The following is a 27,427-nucleotide window of genomic DNA, read 5'->3' as shown; positions in this document are numbered from 1 at the left end:
CAAATGTCTGTGGAGAGCATAAAGAATAAAACAGGTTCTCACTAATTCTACAAAATTTTCTAAAGCCTGACAGAGCCTCTTAGGTGAAAAGGGGGTGTGCACCATTAGGAAGAAGAAGGAAATCTGGCAGCTAGGGGAATAATAGGGTCTTTTATTCTCTCCCCTTCAGGAATCCCTACTGTCTCATCTGCCTCTTGGCTGTGTTTTGCTTGCACCATCAAGACACATCACCAGATTTGGAGTCAAGAATATGCACCTCAGTTCAGACTGGCAGGGATGTCAGCTTCCTCTGCTGAAAGAATTCAGAGTTTTCTGCTCAGGCATATTGGAATGATCTTTCTTAACTAGTTTGCTACCATAGTAATGATGGAATGACTCATATTGGAGGCCATCTCTAAGCATGTAGAAAGCAAGAAGTGATTAGGAGTAGTCAGCATAGATTCACCCAAAGGGAAATCAGCCTGATTTCCTTCTATGATGGGACAACTGGCTGAGTAGGTAAGGGCAGAGCATGGTACACATGGATGTTGCCTACCTGGACTTCAGCAAGGGAGAACTTCTTTACTGTGAGGGTGACTTATCATTGAAGTGGGTTGCCCGGAGAGGTTGTCTCTTTCCCTGAAAATATTCAAGAGCTGCCTGGACCCAATCCTGAGTAATGTGCTCTAGGTGACCGTGTTGAACTAGATGACCTCTGATGGTCCCCTCCAGCCTCAACCATTCTGTGATTCTATAATTCTATTGCAGTTGGCCCAGCCTTGTACACACCAGTCTGTAGTGTGTAGTGGGGAACAGACTGCTGAGATGACATGATGTGTAATGTTCAGCAGGCCAGACCACTGAGCGATTTCAGACTTAAACTCTTCTGGCTGTGGTACGTGTTTCTAAACCCTGAACTCTGGTTCAGCATTTCCCAGTGTGAGACTACCTCTTTCTGGAACACAGAAGTATTACCAGCTGCTAACACACAGTGTCTGTAAACTGTTCAGGAGCATAGAGCCTTCTAGTCTTCATAGAGCCTCCGTCTTCTAGTTACAAGATCAAATTGTCTAGATTATGCTTACCACTTAATCAGGAATTTCAATATGTTGTTTTTTACCTTGCACCACATTAGCTTTGTTAACTTTTAAGAGGACTGTTACCAAGTATGTGAGCTGCTGGAGAAAATGAGTTGCTTTAGCTGATCAGAACGTGTCACACTTTTCTGCTCTGAACTATGTAGTAAGGAAGTGTTCACAGAGCAGAGGCTCCTTGGCCAAATGGAAGAAGATAAACGTATCAAGTTGAAGTCCCTCCTGTCCATTTTCAATGTTTTGAGTTAGCTAGCAGGTGAACTTGTATCTGAGCCCTGAGCAAGAGGAAGTTGTGACAGTGTTGAACAGGAAAGTGTTCGGTGTAAGGGACACGTGCAAACTTTGGCCACTTCTATCCTGTGTTCAGTAGTGCTCTTGGAGATACATGTTATTTTCCATTCTTCAGCAGTCTTGGCTCTGGTTCTTTTCTCCATCATCTAGGCCATGCATATGGAAAAGGCAGCTGAACATCTGAAGTGAAGACTGCTATCTGGGGTACTGTTGAGCGTAAATGGATTTTCCACAATAAAGGCAAATCTTTTCAGTATTAAAGAGAATTTTTTCTTAAAGTTTGTGCAGAGATACTGGATAAACCTCCCCTCCTCCCCCTTTTCCCAATATCCAGGAACTCAAAAACATCAAAAAGTTTAATACTCAGTGTTCCAAGTGCAAGGTTCATATTCACTGACGTTGCCTTCAGCATCATAAATAACCAGAAATATTTATCTGTGAAGAAGCAGAGCAAGACCAGCCTTGCAGCAAAACGCCGTTGTGTGGAAGCAGTCACAGCATGGGCTTCTTGTCCCAAGCAGGCGATACAGGAGATGATGCGGCCTGTGTTAGTCATGCCACTTAACACACTAGCAGAAAACTCTCAAATAATGATTTGATTGAATGACCCTCCATAGGATACTCTTGATCAGGGATTCTCCCAAACTTTTATATGCCCAGCTTGATACTGTATCCATTAGCTTCAGAGTGAAAAATCCACAAATACTGGCAGCTGCTTGTTTAAATACTCCTTTGAGTCTTTCCACGGTGGAAGCTGTACCAGTATGAACTTATTTTCATCTACAACCATTTATGATTTGGTGGCTGGATAGTCATAAAGCTTCTAAATCTTGTTGATTTTCCAGGGACTATGTTGTTTTGTACTACTTTTTTTAAAGGGATGACTTAAAAAACAAGCAACTGACAGCCTCTAAATTTGGTCTTTGTGGAGCGCTCAGGAATTACTTCTCTGTGTGCAACTTTTGCTATATTTATCAAGAGGAAATCCTGAGGATGTATTAAACTACAAAGTTGAAAAATAATTTGAATTTTACATGTTTGAGGCTCTCCTTTCTCCCTGAAGAATTATTTTAGGCTATCTTATATCAAATCACCATTTTTCTGCTTGCTGGGGAGGGAATTCTGCTTTACTTCCCTTGCTGGGATCAACTTCCTGGATTTAAAAGAGGGATTTTGTATTTAATGCTGTGAAGGCTTCTGTACCTATGAAGTGTGGAAGTGGGCCCCCCTTTATGAGAACCTCATGTCTTTTCTGGTGCAGAGTAGGTCTGCCTCTTTCCAGTTGCTGAGAAAGGTGGCTTCTGTGGAAATGGAAGTAACTTTGAATTCCTTTGTCAAACTAGCAGGCAGGGTAGTCAAGAGAGTTTTAAACTTCATAATCTCAAAGTTACTTGCTATATTGTTTGCCAGTAGTATGATGAATTTTCTTTGCAGGCTACTCCCCTTTTTCTTTCGTTTTCCTGCTTTCTCCTGTTCTCTTCCAAGAATAATACTGAGCTTCGCCGTACAGCTTACCTCTGACCTAGAGAGATGGTGACTTGTGCTGCCCAGGAATTGTGATCCTGTGAATATTGTCTTACAGCAGTGTTGACTCGGACAACTTTGTGGATAGTTGTGTCAATAACGCACAGTGTACCTTATCAGGTAGTTTGATTTGTCATTGTAGTTTTCCTAGTTTGGGATCTAGCTTTTCCCTGGGAAAAAGTCCTTCCCCTGTTCTTATTTTCCTGCTGCTGTTTTGGAAGTAAAGTACTAGAGATACTTGACCTTTCAGCGTCTGGAGCTCTCCTTCTCATATGTGATCCTTTGAACCCACTGGGAAGGACACCACACACTTTTTGGTGTCTAGTGACCTTGGGTACGATCTTTTCATATGGGAAAATATTTCTTATGAAATATTTTCATAAGAATATGGGTTTTTGTGCCACAAACACAAATTCTAGCTTTCTTCTGTTTCAGCTTTGTTGTTTTTTTGAAGGGTCTGCATTGGTAATGATATTTCCCAGCAGTACAGGAGATAGTGTTGGAAAGCATGAGCTAGATTGCCTTGAGTGATGCTGGGATGGCAGGTGGTGGTACCACCCATGCTATCAGGAAAAATTTCTGCAGCTTTCAGCTGTGAAACATGCAGACCTGGATGCAGTTAGAAACAGGAGACCTGGTGTAATGGACTGGCCTGTTGGGGTTCCCATCTTCTGGAAGAACACATGCTAAAAAATAGATGTGTAGAACTTCCTTTTCATGCCATGTCTTACTAGTGAAATTTTGAAAGCTGTCAGTACCATTTTTAGACTTGTATCATCCATCCCTAATGAGAAAGAAATCTAAGACAGCCACCACCGGCCTACCCTAGTTCTCCCAAGATTGCCTGCAACGGTGGGAATTTTTTCTGATAAATGTCAGTAGTGTCGATGAGACCAAAGGTTTTTGTGTCTATTTAGCCTTTCTAAAAATTCTTCAGTGCACTGATGGGATAGCAGTCACTCAAAGGAAGACTTCCTTTGCTTGGCTTGACTGACCAGAGTCATTCTGTGGGAAAGGATGCTAACTTATTCTAAACTGAAGGTGACCCTTGCCTTTTTGTGAGCAATGAAGACATAATAGAGGCCCAGTTAGGGTTCAGTGGAACCCCCACAGCCATCTGCACACTTCATTGGCAGAAGTGGCTTTCACTTGAACTTGCATTTGACAAGTGTTTTCTGTCTCTTTCTCATTCAGAAGGGTCCTTCAAAGCCAAGTAATTGAAATGCTGTCACCCCTCGCTCCTTTTCCTCCTTCCCCCAGACTTGCTTAAATTGCAGGGCAACTGCTATTCAGTGTTAATGAGTAAAAATGCATGTATTTCCAAAGCTCATACTTTTCTTCCTTCCCATAGGGAAGTTTCTAAAAAACCCCTCTTTTCTACACTCTCCACCACCAGCTTCATAAAGGAGATGCTGGGGGAAAAAAATGTTTCTGTTGCGTGTTGCATTGCCATTTTTCTCTTTCCCTCCCCCTCTTTTTTTTTTTTTTTTTTTCCTTTTCCATTGGGCTGGACTTTTTCATATGAAACACAAATCAGGTCTCTCGAATAAAAGGCTGTGAGCATGCCTTGTGGCATTTGGAATGAGACTATTCACTGCCTGAATGACTATAAATAGAAAGCAAGGAGCTGCGTATTTCTCAGTTCAGACTCCCTGCAAAGAAGCGCCCTTCCCAGTTAAAGGGTGACTTTTTGAAAGAAACCTTGTTCCTTGCGCTGAATTGAATTGCTCCAGGAATTTTTTCTCCTTGCAGCTTGCATAAAAAGGCATTAATCTGTAATTTATTTCTCCTTTTAAAAGGCGGTATCCTCCATCATAAATGTATATTCTTAGCCATGTCGCTAGATGTGCCTGTCTTGTCTGTACAGAGTTGCATGTATAAAAATTTGAGCGCAGAACAAACATTGTTCTCAGCAATTTTTGTCCCTGAAAGCTTTATTTTTGGCTCTGGGCCAGCTGTCGGCTCTCTTTTTATCTAGTATTCATTCTTCAGTGAGAAGGCTAGATTTGCAGCACTAGGGTTTTGGGGTGGGTTTCTTTTTTAGGGATTGAAGAACAGAATGGGAATTGTGATTGATTTTTATAATGAAGGATTTGATTCTCCCAGCTCACTTGTGATGTTGCCGATGTTAAGAACCCAAGTAGCTTACTGTTGCAGTCCTGGAGACAATTTGTTTGGCTGATTTGGCTGTTAAAAAATGCTCATAAATCTCCCATGTTGCACAGTTATGCAAATTTAGTCCAATCATTTTTCTTCTGCTTCCCCTTTTCAGAAGGACTGTAGTATTAAAGAAAGAAGCCTAGTAGATGGGGCGAAAAGTTTGACAGGTTTGTGAGTTGGCAGTGTTAAAGAGCCTAGCACTTGAGCTGTTGGATTGGCTTTTTTCTCTTTTTCTTTTTTTTTTTCTTTTCCCTTTTTTTCCTTTTATTTCTCTTTTTTTTTTAACTTTTCCCCCTCTTTGTCCCCCCTCTTCTTCCTTCCTAACACAGTGGTGTTTTGTGTTGGGTTATTTTGAAGGCTGCTTTTAATTTTCTCCTCAGACCTTTTGTTTCACTTTTTTTTTTTTTTCTGCTTTCAAGAAGCTAGCAAGGGCAGCCTTCTTCATAGTCTTCTTTTCCCTGTTCATAGTTTTCAAAGAATGGGTCTACAGATTCCTTGCATTACTCTTTCCATTACTGATGGATTCCTAGTTGTGTGGGTTGTCGGGTTTTTGTTTATTTGTTTAACGGAGGAATTAAAAGGTTGACAAATACCCAGCCTAAGTTTTTAAAGCTTAGCTTTGTGCTGGTTTGCACAGCTTTTCGCATTAGTGCTAATGCAGAAATGAGAGCAACAGTGAATGGTCAGGAAATAAAGGGAGTAATATGAGGTTGCTGTTCATTTTTCTAATAAAAGGGGGGGGGGGGGGAGCAGAAAAAGAAATATGCTCTTCAGCAAGCCCAGGAAAACAGTTTTATGAGGTTAAGCAGGCAAGGGATTAAGCAGGTTAAGGAGAGAAGATATTCTGTAATATCTAATATCTGTGTAGTTTTCTGAATTTTAATTTTCCTAGCTTAAAGCTGATGGTCAGGGTCACTCTTAGTAGGATTTTTCATAGCTGGATGGACACATGAATAAAAAACTTTGCAGAGAAATGTTTCCTTCTATTGATCCTGACTACTGGGACATCTTGATTATCCTTGTCATTTTACATTTTGTCTGTGTGCTGGTCTCTGTCTGGGGTGCCATATGTTTCCCTTGTCACCTTTATTGTGTGACTGACTTCACCTATGATGGGGCCCTGCTGTCCTTTGGTGTTTGCAGTTTGCGTAGGTATTTCTGTTGCCTTTTCCCTTTCCCGCAGGAGCCTCTTGTGAGCCATTGTATGAACACACTGGGCTTTTTCATCTTGCCTTGTCTCCAGTGACTTTTGTCCAACATTTCAAGACTCTTTGTGAATGTCACCTATCATCCACTGACAGTTATAAAATTTCCCATTGTAGCTCATATTCTTACAGTAATTTTTTCATGCCTCTTAGAGTGCCTTTCCTTCATGGGATGTTTTACCTTTCTAAATCTCATTGAGCAGAGCTCATAGTTTACAAGGAGAGGCAATTGCTCAGATTACGTATTGCCAGTTACTCATCCGAGTTGCCTTTTAGTTCTTCATTTGACTTAGTTACTTTCTGGCTTAAAAAGACTTCACACCAACAACAAACCCACTTGCAGTTTTTCTTAAATCAGATATTGCTTTGGCTTATTTTTATTTATGTTGGCCACTAGTTCATGACTATATGAAATTTTGGATCATGTGCTTTTTTAACTTATAAGTAAGATCTTTAGTGTCTATGTATATGTAATATGTATATTTAATAATTATACATGTATATATCCTGTTGAAAAGTAAAGCATTATGATTTGTATAATGGCTGACAAGCACAGAATGCACCTTTCTTCTAGCTATGGGCCTGGTTTTAGTCTGTGTTAAAATATCAAACATTTTTGGCAAATTTAAGGCAAGAAGAAACTTTCCACAAAGGATATAATTAGAACCTCAGTAGTTGCTTCTAGCATAAAACTTGCCTCCTTTCTGCCATATGTGCTATTAACATTTTAGACTTAACTTTGAGTGCCTGAATACCCCATTCCCCTTACTTAGCGGGTAAAGCACAGGAGAGCCCCTCTGCTTTAGAAACCACTGGTCATGAAAGCTGTGTCCTTGGAGAGAGGGCAGGTGAGATCTGTCTCTAGGAGAGCAGAACTGGTTTTTGTTTCCTTCCCCTGGGGTTTCTCTTCATCAGGCTGGTTAAAGCAGCAAGGTTGAAAACCCAGCTACCCTGTTGTCATCTTCCATTCCTGTTTTAGCCCCAGGCAGTTAGTCTTCTGTTTAGTTATTCTATTTATTCAGTTACTCTATTTAATTTTAGTTAGTCCTTCTGATTTAGCCCCAGGCAGTTAGCATAGATCTATATGAGGAGAGTCCTCCCTCAAACCCCTTGTCTCTTGAAAACATCTCAGAATGGATCTTCAATTTATCATATAATCAGGAAGAATTAATAAATTCAGTGCATCAGTTTCACCATTGTCTATGGTGAAAGAACTGTTTGGTTTGAGGTCTCTCTCCACTTACTTAGATAGCAATAAGGAGGTTTTACAAAACTGCTAAAAGAGTGTTGAGAGTCAGTATTCTAGTTTATCATCTCAGGTTCCTCTCTGCTCTTGGCTGAAGCATCTCCTGCATGAAGATAGGCTAAGAAAGTTGGGGCTGTTCAGCCTGGAGAAGAGAAGGCTGTGTGGAGACCTCATAGCAGCCTTCCAGTATCTGAAGGGGGCCTATAGGGATGCTGGGGAGGGACTCTTCATTAGGGACTGTAGTGATAGGACAAGAGGTAACGGGTTCAAACTTAAACAGGGGAAGTTCAGGTTGCATATAAGGAAGTTCTTTACTGTGAGGGTGGTGAGGCACTGGAATGGGTTGCCCAAGGAAGCTGTGAATGCTCCATCCCTGGCAGTGTTCAAGACCAGGTTGGACAGAGCCTTGGCTGACATGGCCTAGGGTGAGATGTCCCTGCCCATGGCAGGGGGGTTGCAACTGGATGATTTTAAGGTCCTTTCCAACCCAAACCATTCTATGAATCTATGAAATTGTGTCATCATATTTTAGCATAGGTAAGTCCACATGTTCACTTTGCTCATTGTGTAACTGTTTCTGAACACTAGATTTACCGATGCAGATTCGTAACCGAAAATACAACTGCACAAGTCAATTGTCAGAACAGAATATTAACAGGCAATGCATTATTAAATCAAATTAATAAGAATGCTTAGAAGCTGCAATCAGCAGCTGATTGTAGAGTCAATGCTACCTGCATGTAGCAACATGAAGGAGAACCTGGACTGAAAGCACAGACATGCATGTCTTCATTAAAGTGTAAGTGAAATATTTGTCATGAGCATTAAAAAGAGAATTGCTTGGGTTTGTTTGTACACCTCCCACCAAAATAATGTCAACTTCAGCAAATTTTCAGCACCCATCTTGTCACAACTGTGACAACTTGTGTAAAAATTGCTGCAGCTGGGAAATCTTGTGCCTGTAAATTTATGCTTAGATTGGAAGTTATTCCAGAATACTTGAGAATATGCTGTGCTCCAGAGATACCATTTTCCTTAGTCCAAAGTGATGTAAGAGATGTACTTTGTCCTGCTGAACTACTCTAAAATAGCACTGCTCAGTCTAAGGTGTAATACTACTTTAGTGGGAGAACAACTTTAAACTGACATAGGGGAGATTTAAACAAGATCTTAGGCAGAAGTTCTTCCCTGTGAGGGTGGTGAGGCCCTGGCACAGGTTGCCCAAAGAAGCTGTGGCTGCCCCATCCCTGGCAGTGCTCAAGGCCAGGTTGGACGGGGCTTGGAGCAACCTGGTCTAGTGGGAGGTGTCCCTGCCTGTGGCAGGGGGTTGGAACTGGATGGTCTGTAAGGTCCCTTCAAACAGAAATGACTGTGATTTTTTGCTTCTATGATTTGGAAATGTTGGGCACCAGAACAATGAGCAATTAATGACAGGTTCCACAGGGAATCTGGGAGGTGACAGAGGTCAAAACCAGAATATTCTGAAGATTCTTCTAGAGCAGTAATTACAGAACTCCCAGGTTTAAGTTGTTCCTATTTGCTTATTGATTTTTCTTAAGGGCTGGTTGCATTCTGGTGGAGATGGAGCCCAGGAGAGGTTGAATAAGGCCCAGCCCGGGGCCTCTACTCACCTAGAGGGATACTGTATTTTGCAATGACTTTTCAAGAGCCTGTGAGGCTTTTCAGGAAGGTTTAAACTTTGCAGCACCCACTTCTAGAAATTTGTAGGGAAATTTGTAGGGAGCATTATTGCCTTTCCTGTTACTGATTATTAAATTGAGACACGTTTCAGTTGTGTGAACTGCCTGGAGGCAGTTAGATTTGGGACTCGGGCCAGGTCTAAGAGTTGGGAGGGGTAGGAAGTGTGGAAGAAGTCATGCCCCTCAGCCTGTGCTAGAGCTGGGAAGGTCATTTCCTCAGTGTCACCCTTATGTCATCCAGAGAGCACCAGCACTCCTTCCCTCAGTGTGACATGTTCCTCTACCCTCTGGGTGGGCATTTTTGACAGAGTTGAACTGGGGAAATCTTTCAGCATAAAGCAGATCCCCAGGGGACAAAAGTAAATAGGTAGTACTTGTACTGACTTGCTGCAAGACCTTGGATTGGGTGTTTCAGCATCATGTGCCGCTGCAGTGGAGGAAGATTAGTGTTTCCAGGTTGTTGTTGCCTTACTAATTTAAGGTTTGTGAAGTGCTATGTAAATGCAAACTGACTGAAGCCAGGAAATGGGGAGATTCAAGGCATCTCTGTGAAGTGCCACTGCTTCTCCTTCAGCCTCTGCTCTTTCCTCCCTATGTTTTTTCTTAGGATTTTAATGTCCTCATCTTGTGAATCAGCCTTTGAGGATTCAGTAGCAGACCAAATGTCAAAATGGTTCTTGGTACAAGCACTTGTCTTTGTTCTTGTTTTATCAACATGCTTCTAGCATGGCCATACAGGCAGCGAGAAGAACATCATCTCCTCCTTGTCTTTGACACTTTGCATTCATGGCATTGTGAAATGTTGATCTGGAGACTTTGTATGGTACTTATGCATTAGCAGGATCTTCTTTTGGTATAAGTAACACCCTCATGACAGTTCTGCTTTGTCAGTTGGTTGTACCTGCTATAGAAATGGAAACAGTTCACAGGGAGGAGGAATCCCATTTGTTCCACTTAATGAGGGCACTTGATGCCACCCTTGTGTAGTCAAGAGTTTCTCATGCATGTTTTTGTTGTCTTCTACCTCTGAGATGGGAGGACCTACAAGATAGCTGGCCTTTTTTCCTTCATTTTCATAGTTATCAGTAACTTGTTGATGATGCTACAAGGTATGGAAGTCAGTGCTAGCTGTTACTTACCGTTGTTTAAGAACAAATTAAAGGTTGCATCAGTTTTTGCTTCCATTATGTATTTCCTAGCTTTTGAAAGTTTGAACCTGTGATTGTAATAGGGCACCTGGCACAGGATAGTTTTGTCAATGCAAATTTAAATGCTTTTATTGGTGAATATCCCAGCTTGCTTAGTTGTTGTGAAAGCAGTTGAAAGCATGTATCAAATGGCTCTCAAATGAGAAAAGCTTGACAATGAGTTGTGAGAGGGGGAAGATAGGCCGAGATGAAAGATAATCTGCTGCTACAGATCATTCATGGAATCACAGAGTGGCTTGGGTTGGTAGTGACCTTAAAACCCATCAAGTTCCAACCCCCAGCTGGGACAACTTCCACTATACCAAGTTGCTCCAAGCCCTGTCCAACTTGGAGAAACAGACTAAGTTCTTAAACATGTCAGATCAGTCCACTCTCCAAAGTGGAGTGGAATACCTTATGCTATGGATGAATGCTGGAACAGGTGAAATAATTTTGGTTTTCTCCGAGTTAAACTTGACACGTTTTGTCGTTCAGTTTCTCCATGCTGAAACAAGCATTTGAAGGAGAGGCATAGGTAGCGTGAAGAGGTCTTATACATCTGTATACTGTGTTAACATCTGACAAGTTTATGTCAGCAGATGAGGCTCAAGAAGTTTATTCTGATAACATCCAGATCTTTGCCTGTCTTTGATTTCTTGAGCAGCTAACCCATTAGTGAGCCAGCTTGAAAACTGCTGTCCTTTTCACCCTTGTGTTTTAAAGTGAATGTATTCAAGCTTCTCTGTTAGAGACCCCAACAAAGAGTGAGATGAAATTCATTTCAGTAAGTTACATTCCTTCTGCTTTGGAGAGGTGAGTACTAGACAAGCCAAAGCCATGTTACTTGTCAACTTCTCACCCTGGTATCTTTCCAAACAAGTAGGTGAAAGCTTTCAGCCTAGCTTTTTGCAACTATGTTTTTTTCTCCATGTTGCAGCTGCATTTGACAGTTCCTTAGAGAACCAACTGAGTAGGCAGTACCAGCTGTTCACAGTCAAATGGTAGGTAAAAGTCTCGTGTTGAATATACAGCTGGAACTCACACATCGGCTTTAAGATACAAGCAGTGAATGGAAGGTCATGGGAAACCTATTTCTGATCAAATATGCTTCAACTTCCTTTTTGAGAGGAACTAAGTATCTAATAGTTTACTATATAGCAGCTGCATAGTTCTGGTATTGCCAAAATTTTAAATATTTTTTGTGTGGATATGACCAATTCTTTAAAAAAACAAAACAAACCAAAGGAATTGGGATTGGATGAACAGAAACAAATTCACCACAAACAGTGTTTGAGTAAATTTGGTGATATTTTTTTTTTACTCACAGCTGGCATAAAGTTGACAAATATAAACACTGTGATCCCAATCCGGAAACTGCCTTATCCCTAATACAAACAGACAAACCAACCTTCCCTTTATCCAGAGAAACCTCTCAGATGATAAGTCTAAATACAGTCCCAAATTTAAACAGGAAACTGACATTTTTGTAGTCACAGTGGCTGCCTTCTCCCATGTCCTCGGGCTCAAAAAACCCATATGTTTCCAATAGACGCACGGAGCACTTCGTATACTTTATGTCAACCCAGTAACTTGAGTAGAAAACTAATTCTTTTGGTCTGTTTAGATTACTCTCTCAGATTTTCAGCCTTGTTTAATAACATCAAGAGGTGAGGCCCTCCATGAGTCTGTACCTCTGCTGACACTCAGGGCTCTCTGCAGCACCCCTGTGACTGTCTTGTCATACTTGCTAGAAGGCTCAGACATAGCCTTAAGCCATACTCTGTAGCAGGTAAGACCCTATGGGCTCAGCTGGGGTTATCACAGTGGCTGGCACACCAGGCTGGGTTGGTTTCCATCTGTCCTTACCCCTCTTCACGAGTGAGGTGCAGTGCCATCTCATCTTAGTCAGTTGGGTCACTGCAGAGCTATATAGTTCAGCCTTGTCCAGCAACAGTACTAGGAGATGTTAGTCACATGGAGGTTGCATTCTTTAAATAAATGAGTGATTGTAGCAGCTTTCTTAGTGTCTAAAAAGTGCTTAGAATACATGCCACTCGCGGGGTCAGAGAAAAGGTCCAGTTTTCTCACACACCATAACTGAAGAGTGCTGTTCTGGCAGGCAGGAGCATCCAGGTTCTCCGTGTATTAACTATGAGCCCTCTTCCTTCTGTAGCTCTGCAGTGATTCTGACTGTTTTCAGAAGGGCCTGTAGTGACAGGACAAGGGGGAATGGCTTTAAACTGACAGAGGGGAGATTAGTTACCAGGAAGTTCTTCCCTGTGAGGGTGGTGAGGCCCTGGCACAAGTTGTCCAGAGAAGCTGTGGCTGCCCCATCCCTGGCAGTGTTCAAGACAACCTGGTCTAGCGGAAGGTGTTTCTGCCCATGGCAGGGGGTTGGAACTGGATGAGCTTTAATGTCCCTTCCAGCCCAAACCACTCTCTGATTCTATTGTAAGATGCTGAAAGGTCTGTAGAAGTGCCTTTTCTAGCAGATGTGGACTGTTGTAACAGTGTAATTCTCCTTATTTCACCCTTGTAATTTCTTCCTCCAGAATGCTATAGTGATAATGAATGACTAAATCAGTCAAAGCAAAACACTGAATATGAAGAGATACAAATACCCCAAGCTGAAGTTTAATTTTGAAGGGGAAGCTGTGGAGAGTCCACAAAGTACTCTGAAAAGTTATTCTTCCATTGCAAGTGATCAAATATTGTAATTTTAAACAATACTCATGTTAAAATGAAATGTTTATTGATGCTAAGAGGAATTTGTGAGCTCAAATGATAAAGGCTCCTGCAGCACTCTCAGAATGACAACTGGGAGACAAAACTCACTTTGGCAAGGAAGAGTTATTTTCCAGGCATTTATACAGTAAGACTTTGCAGTCAGATTTTAATTTACATGGAAGTGAGCTGCAGCAGAAACTTCGATAAATGGCAGTGGGGTTGTTCCCCCAGAAGAGTCACCTCTATCTTGGGTATTAAGTGTATGACTTTGGGGGTTAGCAATGAGATACCACTTTTCTGTTTTGTGGAAGTGCAGTTTCATTCTTGCCTTTGGCATATATACTTAATTTCGAGAGACTGTAATAATTTCTACATGGACTTTGAGCTTCTGAAGGGAGAAGAAAGTGATGCTGTGGTTTGTGGTCTTAGCTTTCGGAAGCAGAAGTAACAGGAGCCATATACATTCCCTCCCCATGGCAGGGCGGCTGGAATTAGATGATCTTTAAGGTCCCTTCCAACCCAAACCAGTTTCTATATATTCTCATGATTCAATTTTAAAAATATCTTCAGCCAAACCTTCCCCTCAACTTTGTTCTTTCTGCCCTCTTATGCACTGCCTGTCAGGGATGCAAAAATTATGGATCCTTTTTTCTGGTAGTTTCTGTGTGTTTTTTCAAAGTGTGGGATGTCAGTGTCAATCCAGAGGCAGCAGTGGGTCCTATGACTCTACTAACACGGCATTAACCATCCATGTCACCAACAGTGGTGTGTAGCAGTGTCCTGATTCAGTTTCCTTGCATGCGAGGTGGGGATAACTGATAGCTTTCTGTACAAATCGTTTGGATCCATGGATGGAAAAAACTGAAAGAGGGCTAAGCACTGTAGTTTGTGAGTGGAAAATTGACCTTTAGTTAGTCTCCCCCTTTTAAGTATACACTGTGTTTGTTTGATAGTGGAAATCTAATCCTTTGGGAAGCACAAATTCCTATAACAGCTCTGATATGTATAAATAAAAACATACTCCTTGTTGCAAACAACATCAAAGCAATCACAATATGGATTAAAATACACAACCAACCCCCACTCCTCCATACTAATGTGCAGCAATGCGGAGTTCAAATGAAGCTATTAGCAGTATCTACAAGTATTTGGCAAAAGCAACCACACTTGTGTAGCTACAGGCAATGAAAGTCCCTAGTACAAAAAGGGAGGGACAGAGGGAGTAGCCTGCACTGATCTAATTAGTCAATGAGGCACAAAGTATGTAAAATCTCATTATGTATCACTAGGAGCATTTGGCTTGAGCAGTAAAGAATATGTAACTGATTTGTCCATGGATTCCCATCTTTAAATCTTCCAGCAGGAAATGGGATGTCTGAAAACATACAAGAAACACAGACGTATGCACTTTCATACGCACACATACAAATATATGTAAGTATGTATCTGTGTTATACATACGCACATGTGTACATGTAGCCAAATCCTGAAACTTTCTCAGCCCTTACTCAAGGCATTGCTTCCATGAGAATGTTCCTGATAAGGAGGAAGTGAATATTGTTTTTTCGGTTCCTAATGAAGGCTCTGAATCTTGCTAATGCCAGTCACAGCCTGAAAACGCGGTGTGTGGTGGTTCCAGTATGACTAAACCCAGACGATGGGTTTGTCCCATTGCCCCAGGCAGTGCAGCTCATGCATGAAACAGCTCTTCTCCCTAAAGGAGATCTGCTTAAAAATGGGGACTTAAAATGCCTTTTTTGTAACTTGCCTTTTGCCCTTTTCTTTTAAGGCTTTCAGGGATTCATGTTACATATTTTAAATTTCTCTGAAACCCAGAACACTTCAAACATTTATATTAGAATTCAAGCCAAGATTCCCACCCAGTCGGTGTCTCTCAAGAGCTGAAGATTTAAGTAAAATGCCAAATGTAAGTTACAAAAAAAAATAAAAAATCAACAAACAAAAAATCCAAACAAACACCAAACAAACACAACCACAACACCCAAGCAGCCACCCACCAAGCCCCAAAGCTAAATAGAGAAAACAAAAGAGGAGAGGGAGAGACAGAGGCACTGAAACGAAGAGACTAGTTCAGTCTTGCAGGTGGCCAGAAAGGAAGAAGTCTTCCCACTCTAGCATCCCATTTCTTCCACACATGTAATAAAACAGAATGTTTGTGAGTTTCTGGAAAAAGTTTATAGAATCAGAAGGATGTATGGGATTTGGAGAGAGTGATGAATGTTATCACTGTAGGTGCAATTAGTGAGTTAGCTCTTGTTTGCAGGGCTCTTTAGTAAACATTTAATGTTGGCTGTGTTCCAGTCACATTCTGTTCTGCCCTTCCATGCTGACAAGATCTTTTGTTTAATCCCATTCTTGAAGATGTTATTCTCATTCTTTAATTTAGATATTAAAACCTCTGTTGATCTAGTCAAGTTGTTCTTTATCAAAACAAAGCCAGGGACATTTTTTTTCCTTCCTTGCTTTCTCAGCTTTCCAAAACATCTCTTAAATAGAGAATTTGGATCTATCTCATATGCGTCCCCTTTTGCCCTTTATTTCTACCTACTCTGCTTCAATAAACAAACATAATTCTGAAACTGAGGTATCAGTGCACTGGGAAAATAGGATTTTTGTTCCTGCTTTGATAAGTGAAAACCAAGGCCAGAAACTTCCTCCAGTTACTACTAAATAGGTACAGTGATGATAATTTGCGTAACCTGCTACAAGATCTGAGGAAATGTTAATGGTCTTAGCAGCTGTGTGTGCACATAGACATCCTGTGAAGCATGAGAGGAAGTTATGTATGTTTAAGTGTTTCATCCCAGTTTATGGATGAACTCTTAAAACGAATGATGAACATTATCATTTCTCTGCTCCAGCTACAGTAAGCTTACCTCCCTACCTCTTCTGAGTGCCTGTCCTCTGTTTGAGGGAACATGAGCCTTCCAGTGTTACAACAGACGTACAGCCTTTGGGTTACATTGATCCTCATCCTTGTCAGTTAAAGATGGTCTTACTTTTCCTGTCAGCTCAACAAACTGTTTTCACAGAAGCAGCCCTTCTGTGTCCTGTTCCGCAGCCTTCAGGAGATGGCATCTTCTGAAAGGCAGGTCCAGTTGGTCTACTGTTCCCCAAATTAGAACTGCAGTTACTTAGTATATGGCAGTCTGTGCCTTTATCTTCTCTGCCCCAACCAGACTAGTAGGCTCATTTTTGTTGGCCACCTTTCCATCTGTCACCGTGGTTTTTCTTTGCTTCCCTCCCTTGAGCTCTGCTGGGACATAAGTTCTCTGCCTAACTCCTCCTTTTGCTCTGGTTGAGGAGGTAATGTGGATCCCGGTCATATCAGAAATGGCTTGCTGAAGAGGAAAAACATCTTGTGGCCCTCAGAAGTCAAGGTTAGCCCAGTCAGATCCCGTAGTCCTGACTGGGTGTTGCTTGCAGTAAGCTGTTTTTTTGCCAGCTCTCTTCTGTCCTCCCCAGAACAACAAGCACATACCTAGTAGTCGTTCAGAGAGACTGCAAGCTAACCAGGTCCCATCTTGAGGTAGTTTTTTCTCTGTTAAGCCATGCCAAGCAGAACTGCATCAAGATGCAGCTGGCTGTAGGCTTTTCCTTCCCTTAGGGCAATGGAGACCTTAAAAATTGTATTTTATCTTTAGCTATCTAGAGGGTTGTGGGTTTTTTTTGTCTGCAGAGAGCCTTCTGAATGTTTTATCTGTTTGGGAGAATGCCTTCATGGCCACTTCATGGTGCGGTTTTTAGTTTTGCAGCTATTTCAGTGTTTTACAATGAAGCTGTAAACCAGTACTGGTGAAATGGTGTATAGAAATGAATCCCTTTCAGCTAATTATAAATAAACTAACCCCCAAAAAAACAAATATGCAGAGCCTAGCTCTTTGACGAGGACGGTCTCATCCCTCAGTCTCTGATATCCTTTCATTCTGCACTTGCCACTGAATGGTACAGCAGCCTTAAAACCAGGAGTGCTGTGCAAGGTATGAGATCAAAAGGATAGCTGGAGCTAAAGCAGGAATGCTGAGCCCTTTTTGGAACAGGGGTAGCATGCTTCACAAGTGTTGGGGCCCTGCACTTTGAGCCAAAGTCTAAATCTGACTTTAGAAAAGAAGTTAAATACTTGTGTCCATGAAAACTGAAACCAGGTCTTTTTGCAGGCCTGCAAACTTGGTGGAGATGATCATAAAACCAAAAAACATTGGCAGTTACTGAGGTTGCTAAATGACTGATTACCACCACATGGGGTTGCAGAGATCTCTGGTAAGGGGTAGAGGGGGTGTACTCACAGCCCATCAATGTGTTTCAGTTGGTAGCTGGCACCTTATACCTAGAGCCCCGCAGGTGGCACATTCTCAAGAGGTACATCTCAGCCAGTACTCTCTGATGCTGGTAGCAATATATCTGAGAAATACTTATTAACTAGTCGTCTGTTCTCTGATACTCCAAAAGCTGGGTGTGATACAGGTATCCCAAATGAAGATCACAAGAGTCTCCTGAGCCTGCACAGAACTGGAAGAAATATGTTTCTCTCTTTGGTACCAGTCTGTATCCTGCTGGTCTGACATGCGCCATGCAGGTTTGCCCAGCTACATCAGCAATTCATAAGCTTTATCTAATGTGATAAGGTGAGATTTTTAATTGAATGGAACACACAGATCTGACAAAAAGGAAGTCTTGTGACGGACAGATCTGTGATACTTCCTCTTCTACTGGTAAAAGGTTCATCAAGTATGTGAAAAGATGGGGGATCATGAAGGGAAAATAACATTTAAAGAGCTGATGTGTCATCTATTATGGGGTTATTACTTAAAAATATACTTACAAATACCATCTAGAAAGATGCTGCTTCTGTCTACATATGGGGGCATTACACCTATGGCAGGGTAATAACCTGTAGACAGCAAAATCAAACAGAAATGGTATGTTCTTAACAATACATATATTTTAAATAATACCTAGAAATGTATTTGAAATGTTAACTTTACCTTACAGACGCAAGTTTTAAAAGATTTTTTTTTAATCTAGAAGAAAAATTTTAAATTCTGCGACTTAATTTACCAAGGTGCAACTTTTTTCTTACTCTAATAATTCTAAAGAAAATTCAGGGCTTTTTTTTTTTTCTTTTCATTATGGTTATGTTTGAAGCTTATTAACATAATTGCACCAAAACTGAGATTGACTTTTCGTGTTTTATAAGAGTATTGTGGTTCTCGGTTACCACAGCTGGCAGACTGTGTGTTCAAAATGCGTTCTGTATGTACTGGAGACCACAATGTGGAAGGATTTACAGGGTACAAGATGGGGTGCAAGTAATGGAGGTGAGAAGCACTCATCTCTGCTTATAAAAAGGCTTCATGAACAGCAATCACACAGAAACATAGAATGATCAATGTGGGAACAGATGTTGCCCTTCTGTAGACCCGCTCCAGCACCTCAATATCTCTCTTTTAGTGAGGGGCCCAGAACTGAACACAGGACTTGAGGTGCAGCCTCACCAGTGCCCAGTACAGGGGGATGATCACTTCCCTGGTCCTGCTGGCCACACTATTTCTCATAAAAGCCAGGATGCTCTTGGCTGCCTTGGCTGCCTGGGCACAAGCTGGATCATGTTCAGCAGCCATCAATCAGCACCCCCAGGTCCTTCTCCATGAGCACCTTTCCAGTCACTCTTCCCCAAGCCTGGAGCATTGCAAGGGGTTGTTGTTACCCAAGTGCAGGACTCAGCACTTCGCCTTGTAGAACCTCATACCACTGGCCACAGCCCATGGATCCAGCCTATGCAGATCCCTCTGCAGAGCCTTCCTACCCTCCAGCAGATCAACACTCCCACCCAACTTGGTGTCATCTGCAAAATTACTGAGGGTGCTCTCGATCCCCTCAGCCAGATCATCAGTAAAGGTATTGAACAAGACTGTCCCCAGTACCTAACCCTGGGGGACACCACTAGTGACCAGTCACCAACTTCATGTGGCATCATTTACCGCTACAATTTTGGGCTCAGCCGTCTAGCCAGTTTTTTAGCCATTGAAGAATCCACCTATCCAGGCCAGGAGCAAATATATCATAATACTTTTTGAATTACCATATTTCAGATTTTCTTGTCTGGAAAATGGTAAGTTGTTTTTTTTTTTTAACTTGTGCATACAAATATTTTCAGAAAACATTCTTGGATTACATAGCTGTTTTCACAGAAGCAGCTTTTTTGATTCATTTTCCAGTACAACATGATTTCTAATATTATATATCTGATTCCTAGATGAACTTCTGTGAATACCCCTGCATCTTTCAGTAGTGCCATTGACCTCTTCTGAGCTGAGAAATTAAAAAAAGGCAACAGGGGTCAGGCCAAAGTCCATCTGCTCCTAGTATCTGAGTCCAACAGTGAACCAAAACAGGTATCTACAGAAGAGGATATGCATATGCTATTTACCTGAACAACCATTTCCTCTTTCAATTATTTTTAAGCTCAGGGTTTTTTCCTTGACATGGAAGGGTGACAGTTGATCCATATAGTTTAGGTGCTCAGGAGCTAAAGGTTTAGTCATCAGCATTTTTGTCTTTGTGCTTTACTTGTATTAAAATGTACTGTTAGAGGAGTGTATTTGTGGCTCACATGAATGCTGTATTAAAAAATAAAATCAGATTTAAAAATCTAATACTCCAGCACTGCTGTTCTAGCCTGAGGTGCAATGTTGCAGTTGCTTGTATGCTACAGAAACAACTGTTTTAGAAGTAAACATCCTTCTAAAAACAAGCTCTCACATCCAGAACTTGGGCCAGGAGACTTCATGAGATGATAAACTGAATGAATACATGTAGATGCATACAGGAGGCCCCTAGCCTTCCACTGTCTCCCTCCAAAGAGTTGTCATATGCCTATTGCCTTAGGTTGATTTGTACTGCGCTAATATTTCGTCTGTCTCCTTTCGTCAGAAGTATTTGTTTAATGAGAGATTGATTCAATTTCTGAAGAAGAGAGGTACATGAGATTTAGCTACTCTATTATTAAATGGGGATAAAAGCATCCATTCTTCAAGGTGTACTACCATGAATAGATGGACATGTTAGCTAATGTAGATTCTATTATTTTAACCTTTGTCCTCCAGTGGCATTTCCCTATGTGACACTTTGGTGACTTAGAGTATTTAAGTTTCATCATTTGGCTCTCTGAAGCACTGTACATGCCTATCGTTGTATGAAGAGGGTGTGAAGAGCTACAAGTGGTTTCTGATAATCGTGCTGTGGTGAAGTTAAGTTGGAAAGGCATATTCTTTTCATAATGAATGTTAGCTAAATTGTAGAGTTGTCACATGCTCCCTTAAACTTAACTCATGGTGGTCAATGTTTCAGAATGAAAAAGTATTTACGGAAGGTAAAAATTCCCTGAAGTGTACTAAATAAGGAACTTAAAAATAAAACTCAAATACTAATTCAGTAGATTCTCTATGTTTTAGGGTCTAGCCACCAGTTGGCATAAATTATTTTGAGAATGTTTGTGTTGAACATTTTCCCCTTTTAAGGAGTTTTGAAGCATGTCATTGTATTCCTGCTTATGAGAGATAAATTGAAGAATTCACCAGCTGCACCCTAAATCCTTTGATATCCTGTGAACAGAACAAAGTTCTGAACTATCAGGCTGATGTAACTCATATGGAGAACATTAGTTGCTTCTAGATGAGACTTATAAAATATAAGCAGGTTCAGAATCCCAATCAATGTTAACCTTTCCAACAAGAGGAAATTTATCCATCAGTTAGAGCTTATTACATGTGCTCATGTTTTGAAAGTCTTGTCCAAAGCTGCAATACTCTCTGTGGAACTAAGAAGATTTTGTGAAGTTGTAGGAGAAATGTCTTGTTACACTGCATCCTCAACAAGCCAAATGGCATGTTCTGCAGTGAGAAATGAGTGATAGTTTGCAATTGGCAATGAACACTGATCTCTCAATGAGAGATCAGAGGATAGTAAAAATGTACGTCAACAACAAAACTTAACTAAAATGAGCATGATCTGAAAAAGAGCCACAATATACATGTAGGATTAATCCACAAAATGTTATGACAATAGAAACCTGATGAATTTTACTTATGAAGTAGCTTTTACCAGGTAGCCTAAATATTGTCAAGGTGGACGGAAATTATTGATAACAATGAGGAACTACTTTCTAAATTCTCAAGTGCTTGAGGCAACAGATTGCTGAGAGACGTGGTAGTATTTTTGTGTGGAAAATAGCCAGATACATCTGTTGTCTATCCTTCCCTACCCTTTTATGTATATATTGATTCTGGTACTGTTAGTTTTAATGTTATTCTCTTTTCAGCTTGCCGGTGCTTGCCAATACATGCTTAACATTGAGTCCCTTCAGACCAGAAAATAAAAAAAGGGTTCACTTTCATCCCAAAGCATTGATGAAAGGTGGTTGTGTTTCAGCTGTTGGAAATACTAACAAATGGCTTACACTCAGCTGAATATAGGCTGTGGTTTAGACTGCCTACAGCTGCTTCACTCTTCTCTGAGGCAGGGAAAACCCTCCAGAGTTTTCCACTTCTCTCTATTTTTCTTTATCTTTTTCTTTCCCTGCTCACTGCCACCCACTTGATTGGTCTCACAAGTTCTTTCTTCAGCCAAAGAAGACTGGGCATTGTTCACTTGAGAAGCCTTTTTAGACTATTCGGGTGAGAATCCTTAGAAGCCATTCACAAAATGGCAGAATGGTTGAGGTTAGAAGGGACCTCTGGAGGTCGTCTGGTGCCAGCACCCTGCTCAAGAAAGGCCAACTAGAGACAGTTGCCCAGGACCATGACCAGAGAGCTCCAAGGATGGAGACTCCACAACCTCTCTGGGCAGCCTATTCCAGTTCTCAGTCACACTCAGAGCAAAAGAAAGGGTAGCCCTTCTCTTCCATAGGAGAAGACGAATAGATCCATAAGAGAATGCTCATAGACCCACAGGTCCACCACACAGATCTCTCTCTTAATGGCAGTCGTGTCATTTTAACATTGACAACCTGTTATGTTCGCTTACTGCTCACATAGTGATTTAGCTCAGCCAAATTTTGTTTTCGGTTTGACTACAGCTTTGTTTGTAGCAATTGAATAATTTTTTTATCTTAATGAATTAAATATAAGAGCAAGGTGTCTGAGTTCTCTTTGCTTTCTGTCAAAAGGCATCCTATACATATGCTGAGTAGTTGTTCTTTTCACAGGTGCACCTGAAATACAACTCGATTACATGAATCGTGCTGATGTGTAGAATTTAATTGCATTGTTTTACTTTAATCTTCTTCAAAGAGCCAAGAGCTTTTGAGCATTATATTTGGAAATATTTGTTAAATCATTTTTCATGCACTGCCACAGCATCTAAAAAACCAAATCACACCTTATCACCTTACTGTGGTTTTTGTGTAATTCAGTTCATTAAGGTTTGATGTTGATTTAATTTTGTCCACAGCAGATTTTAGCTGAGTTTGGTGATGCCTCATTAGGAGATTCATCATCAAAGTCTTAAGACTGCTCAGGGATTTTTAGTGTATGCCTCTGTTCAAGGGGGGCTTTCAGTATTTTGTATGGAAAACGCAGAAGATTTAGTGTTGCGTTTGTCCTTTGACCCAAGTTGAGATCCATTCATCAGTTACAGAAAGAGTATTAAAAACCCTGAGCAGAAAAAAGTGTATTTTAGTCTCTGTGCTAAACGATAAGGAATGCACCTTAAAAGTTTCCTTTTGGCGCAATCAGCAGACTACTCCATTTCAGGTATTAAATTATGAGTTAATGTGGCATGTCAGGCAGTGTTTAAGGCCAGGTTGGATGGGGCTTGGAGCAACCTGGTCTAGTGGAAGGTGTCCCTGCCTGTGTCAGGGGGCTGGAACTGGATGAGCACTGCAGGGGGGTCTCACCAGAGCAGCATAGAGGGGAAGAATTCCCTCCCTTGACCTGCTGGTCACACTGCTGGTGATGCAGCCCAGGACATGGATGTATTTCTGGGCTGCAAGCACGCACTGCTGGGTCATGTCCTATTTTTTGGCCACAAGTCCTTCTCGGCAGCACTGCTCAATGTGTTCATCTGTCATCCTGTACTGATCCTGGGCATTGCCCTGACCTGTTTTGCAGGACCTTGTACTTGGCCTTGTTGGACTTCATGAGGTTCATGAACACATGGTTCAAGTACACATGGTTTTAAATAATGTGTGTTTCTGCATCCTGTTTACATTGTAGCCTGTGTTCAAATTCACACAAGCTGCTGAATAAAGTTCTTGTGAAGTTGTTCTCTGAAGAAGTCTTCATTGAAGCATTGCAAAATAGACTGTTACAGTGGTTATTTTTGTTCATAGCATAGGCAAATACAGGACGCAGTCACTGACTGCTCACCTCTGCTGTTTGACTGGCGGTGGCTGGAAGATGAGGTGTGTGCCAGGTGCTCTCCAAGCTGCTCTACCAACCTCCCTCCTCAGCTTGACAGGGGAGAGAAAACATAACAAAAAGCTTGTGGGTCAAGATAGGACAGAGAGAGACCACTCAACAATTACAGTCACAGGCAAAACAGACTTGACTCAAGAGGAATTAATTTACTTTATTGCCAATCAAAACAAAGTAGGGGAATGAGAAATAAAACCAATTCTTAAAACAGCTGCTGTCCACCCCTCCCTTCGTCCCAGGCTCAACTTCACTCACGATTTTCTCTGCCTCCTAGAGAGAGGTTCTGGGGCACAGGGAATGGGGGATGTGGTCAGTTCATCACACATTCTCTGCTGCTCCTTCCTCCTCAAGGAAGGAGTCCTCGTACTCTTCCCCTGCTGCAGTGTCGAGTTTTTCCCATGGGAGACAGTCCTCCTTGCCATGCAAACCCAATACGATGTGCTAGCATTTAACATTTTTTTTTTTATTTTTTCTTTAATATAAAATTCACATAGTAAAATTGTTGACCACGTCTGATTGGTGTTTCTCTACAGGGGAAATGTGGTGCCCAAATTAACTGTGTCACAGAAGACATGCATGTTGTTTTCACAAATTTGTAAAGTATTACAAGGTTTCAAAATGGAGATTTCATTTTTTAATTTATTTGGGTATCTGCTATGGGTGTGTGTGTACATAATGAAATTCACATGCTAATTTAGTAAGATGTGGTTGTCATTAGTCGTGTTGAAAAAAGAAATTGTAGGTGTTTCTGCTGCCTACCATGTATGGAAAAAACTTTGCAACTTACTGTTGTATGATATCTGTATTAGGCTAAAACTGATGGTTGGTTTTGACTGCCCAATATAACAATATAACAATATTGTTAGGCATTTAATGGCGTACTGTTACATTGTGTTTAAGTTACAGACATTTTTAAAGTAAGAAATAAATATTGCACTTAAATAAACACTTAGCAATTTAAAAGTCAGGGGAATATGGCATTGAAATGGCCATACATCCCTTTAAATCACAAAAGTAAAAGTGTTGCATAGTGAAGGCAACTTAATCACCTGCAAAGTACAGGGATAGTATGAGTCTGAATAAACAAATAATTTCCAAATAGTAGTGAAGATGAGACTATTTAAAACATCAGTCACAAGCCATGGTAGCCTAAATTTAAGGACAGTAATTGGCCACTTGTGAAGCATTTCTAGAGGCAATTGCATCAAAGCACATTGGAAAATAAATTGTCTTCAGTTGTGGTCTTTTGCTTTGGTTTTAATGCGACACTGAACTTGATGCTGCTCGCAGTATGAGTTTTCAAGCAGCACCTTAAAAAATACTGTAGTTATGTTGCAGCTACCAGTTGCAAGAAGCAGGATGGGGAGGAATCTGGGGATTTGTCAGATAAATATTTTGCCTGTGTCATAAACATACACTCTTTGCCATGGATGAGAGATTTCTGGAATGCTCCAGAGATTATTGCAGTTTGTGTAGTAGATGGAGGTGACTTTAGGCATGTGGCAGGAGGAATTGTATGTGGACATTTTAATTTCTTATCTTGCCCCATGATTGTTGGTCAGGGTCAGATCATATGAATCTCTCCTTATGCCAAGCAACATGGGGTAGCACGAGATCACTGTAGTAATTGCTTATGAAATAATTAGCCGATAGCGCATATATATTGCACATAAATGTATATATGTAGGGCTTATCCCATCTCCAGTACTATTTTGCTTTCTCTGCAATTTTCAGAATACAAATTTACATAAGTCAACACTTATTGCGCATCTTAAAGATCTTGCTTATCATAAGTGCAGGCCTTCTTGTGCCCTGAAAGAATTCTGATGGCTTCTGTTCCCTGTGATTTAGTACTGAAAGTCAGTCCAGCCATCCCTTGTTTCTGCAGATAGAGTTCAGTTGAGACCAAGGCATGAATGCAGATTGAAAATCTCCTGAATCTCACTCCCATCCCCCCAAAAAAGTCCCTTTGCAGTGCTGTTTGCAGGTTTGAACTGATGCAAGTTAAATTCACGTTGCTTTGGTTTTTCGTGGAGAAGGTGTGAGAGAAGCTGCTTTCAGTCTTGTCATTCCAATATATTTATCTTTCAACAAAATTAGCAGTACATTCTTTTGAAAGCAGTATGCTGTGAATTTCAGGAGGTCCTTGTGTAAAACTAGAGAAGTTGTCAAAATGTGGTTGATATTGCCATTTAATTGTATCAGCATTAGAGAAGATTAATTATTCTTTTTTTCTTATCATCCCACAGGTCATAAATGTTGATGGAACAATGAGGAAAACCCTCCTAGAAGATAAGCTTCCACATATATTTGGGTTCACACTGCTGGGAGATTACATCTACTGGACTGACTGGCAGAGAAGAAGCATTGAAAGAGTTCACAAGATAAAGGCTAGCAGAGACATCATTATTGATCAGTTGCCAGATTTAATGGGCCTTAAAGCAACAAGTGTTACCAAAGTGTTTGGTAAGCAGGAGCAATCATAGGATGAATCTGTAATAGTTTCTAGATGGGTTTGCTTTCATTAAGGAACCGTTGATCGTTTGTATTGAGAATAACTGTGGGATCATATATTTTAATAATTTTAAAGGAAAACTGTAGCTATTGTCTCTAAAGTTGGGAAAATACAGTGTTACAAAAGAAGTATGGGCTTCTGCTTCATAGTGACATTTGACATAAGTCTTCCAGAGCTTCCTACTGCACTCTTTGAATTTTTATGAGGAAAACTTTATTCCTGCCTCCAGTAATAGGAATTGTTACTTTCAGTGCTCACAGAATTGCTCCATTTTCTGATGTTCTTTTCTTCTAGTACAACGTCTCAGTGATATTCTGTTAGCAGAATGGTTTTTAGTAGGTTGAGTAGTGTATGCAGAGTTAGTGGCCATTACAGCATTGCCTCAAAGTATGTGGCACTACACTATTAACTTTAACACCTAAATCATACTTAAATAGTAACAATTAAATCTTGCCCTTAGTATGGAATCAGCAGCTAGAGCTCCACGTTCTTCCACTGCATTGGCTGAAACAAGCAACCAGCGTTTTAGGTCCTCTGGCAGCACTCTGCAGGGCAGTATGTCACAGTACCCTCTGGCTTCACTAGTAACTCATGAGAGGTGTGTGTTCACCACAGATCTGTCAACTACCTGGAATATTGGAGTCTGGGCATAGCAGAGAATAGTTGCAGAAGGATCACGTGCAGTAGATTGTCAAATTACACCTTGCTAGTCCATGGATTTCCAGCCTTTCAGGAAATTTTACTTGAAGTCAAGTCCTCAAGCTGAAGTAACGGCATTAGCCTGAAATATGTATGTCCTAAAAAGGGAAAGAAACCTGGTTGAGGCTGATCTTGGAGATTTCCTTGTGGTAACAGTCTTTAAATACCCAAATCTGTGGTTGCTGCAGATGGGGTATAAGCACCTATTTATCTTTTGGTCCTTATTCTGTCTTCCGCATTCCCTTCCTATCTGGTCATGGCTGTTCACAAGGGAAAATAAGTGTGAGACTGTGGTGATCTGATTGGAATTGTTTCTGCTAATGAATCTTTTCAGCTCTAAATTAAACAGCTGAGAAAGAACTGCAGTTACCCAGCTCTTTTCTCATAATTTTGTATCAGTGAACATTTGAAAAATGGATGGATTCAAAGAGATACAAAGATGGAGTATTTGGCCAAAAATAGCTAAGCTGAACATGTATGTAATTACCCTTCTTCAGTGAAGGAACTCAATCTTTGGGGAAACTAGACGGCTATGTTTGTAGCTATTATTTGTACTATAGGAGGGATAGGACCACTTTCCTAATCCTCGGGTAGGAGGAAATAAACAGTTTTGAATGTTGGTTTGGATTGTTGGGTGCTTGGCTAATTGCTTGGAAGCATATAA

At 40.9% G+C, this 27,427-nt stretch overlaps 1 protein-coding gene across 2 annotated transcripts in view; it reads left to right on the top strand.

The window, feature by feature from the left end:
- LRP5 (LDL receptor related protein 5) overlaps positions 1 to 27,427 on the top strand; it is a 126,631-nt gene that overhangs the window by 65,881 nt on the left and 33,323 nt on the right. For both annotated transcript variants that reach the window (XM_057410908.1, XM_057410907.1), the window contains exon 8: positions 25,799 to 26,015. In XM_057410908.1, coding sequence (XP_057266891.1) covers positions 25,799 to 26,015 — 217 coding nt within the window. The remainder of the gene's footprint in view (positions 1 to 25,798; positions 26,016 to 27,427) is intronic.

Source organism: Pezoporus wallicus, unplaced genomic scaffold (assembly GCF_028554395.1).
Source record: "Pezoporus wallicus isolate ANWC-B61680 ecotype Strahan unplaced genomic scaffold, APGP_CSIRO_Pwel_v1 contig_5958, whole genome shotgun sequence".
Taxonomy (NCBI): Eukaryota; Metazoa; Chordata; class Aves; order Psittaciformes; family Psittacidae; genus Pezoporus; species Pezoporus wallicus.
This window is presented reverse-complemented; position numbering and strand designations above follow the sequence as displayed.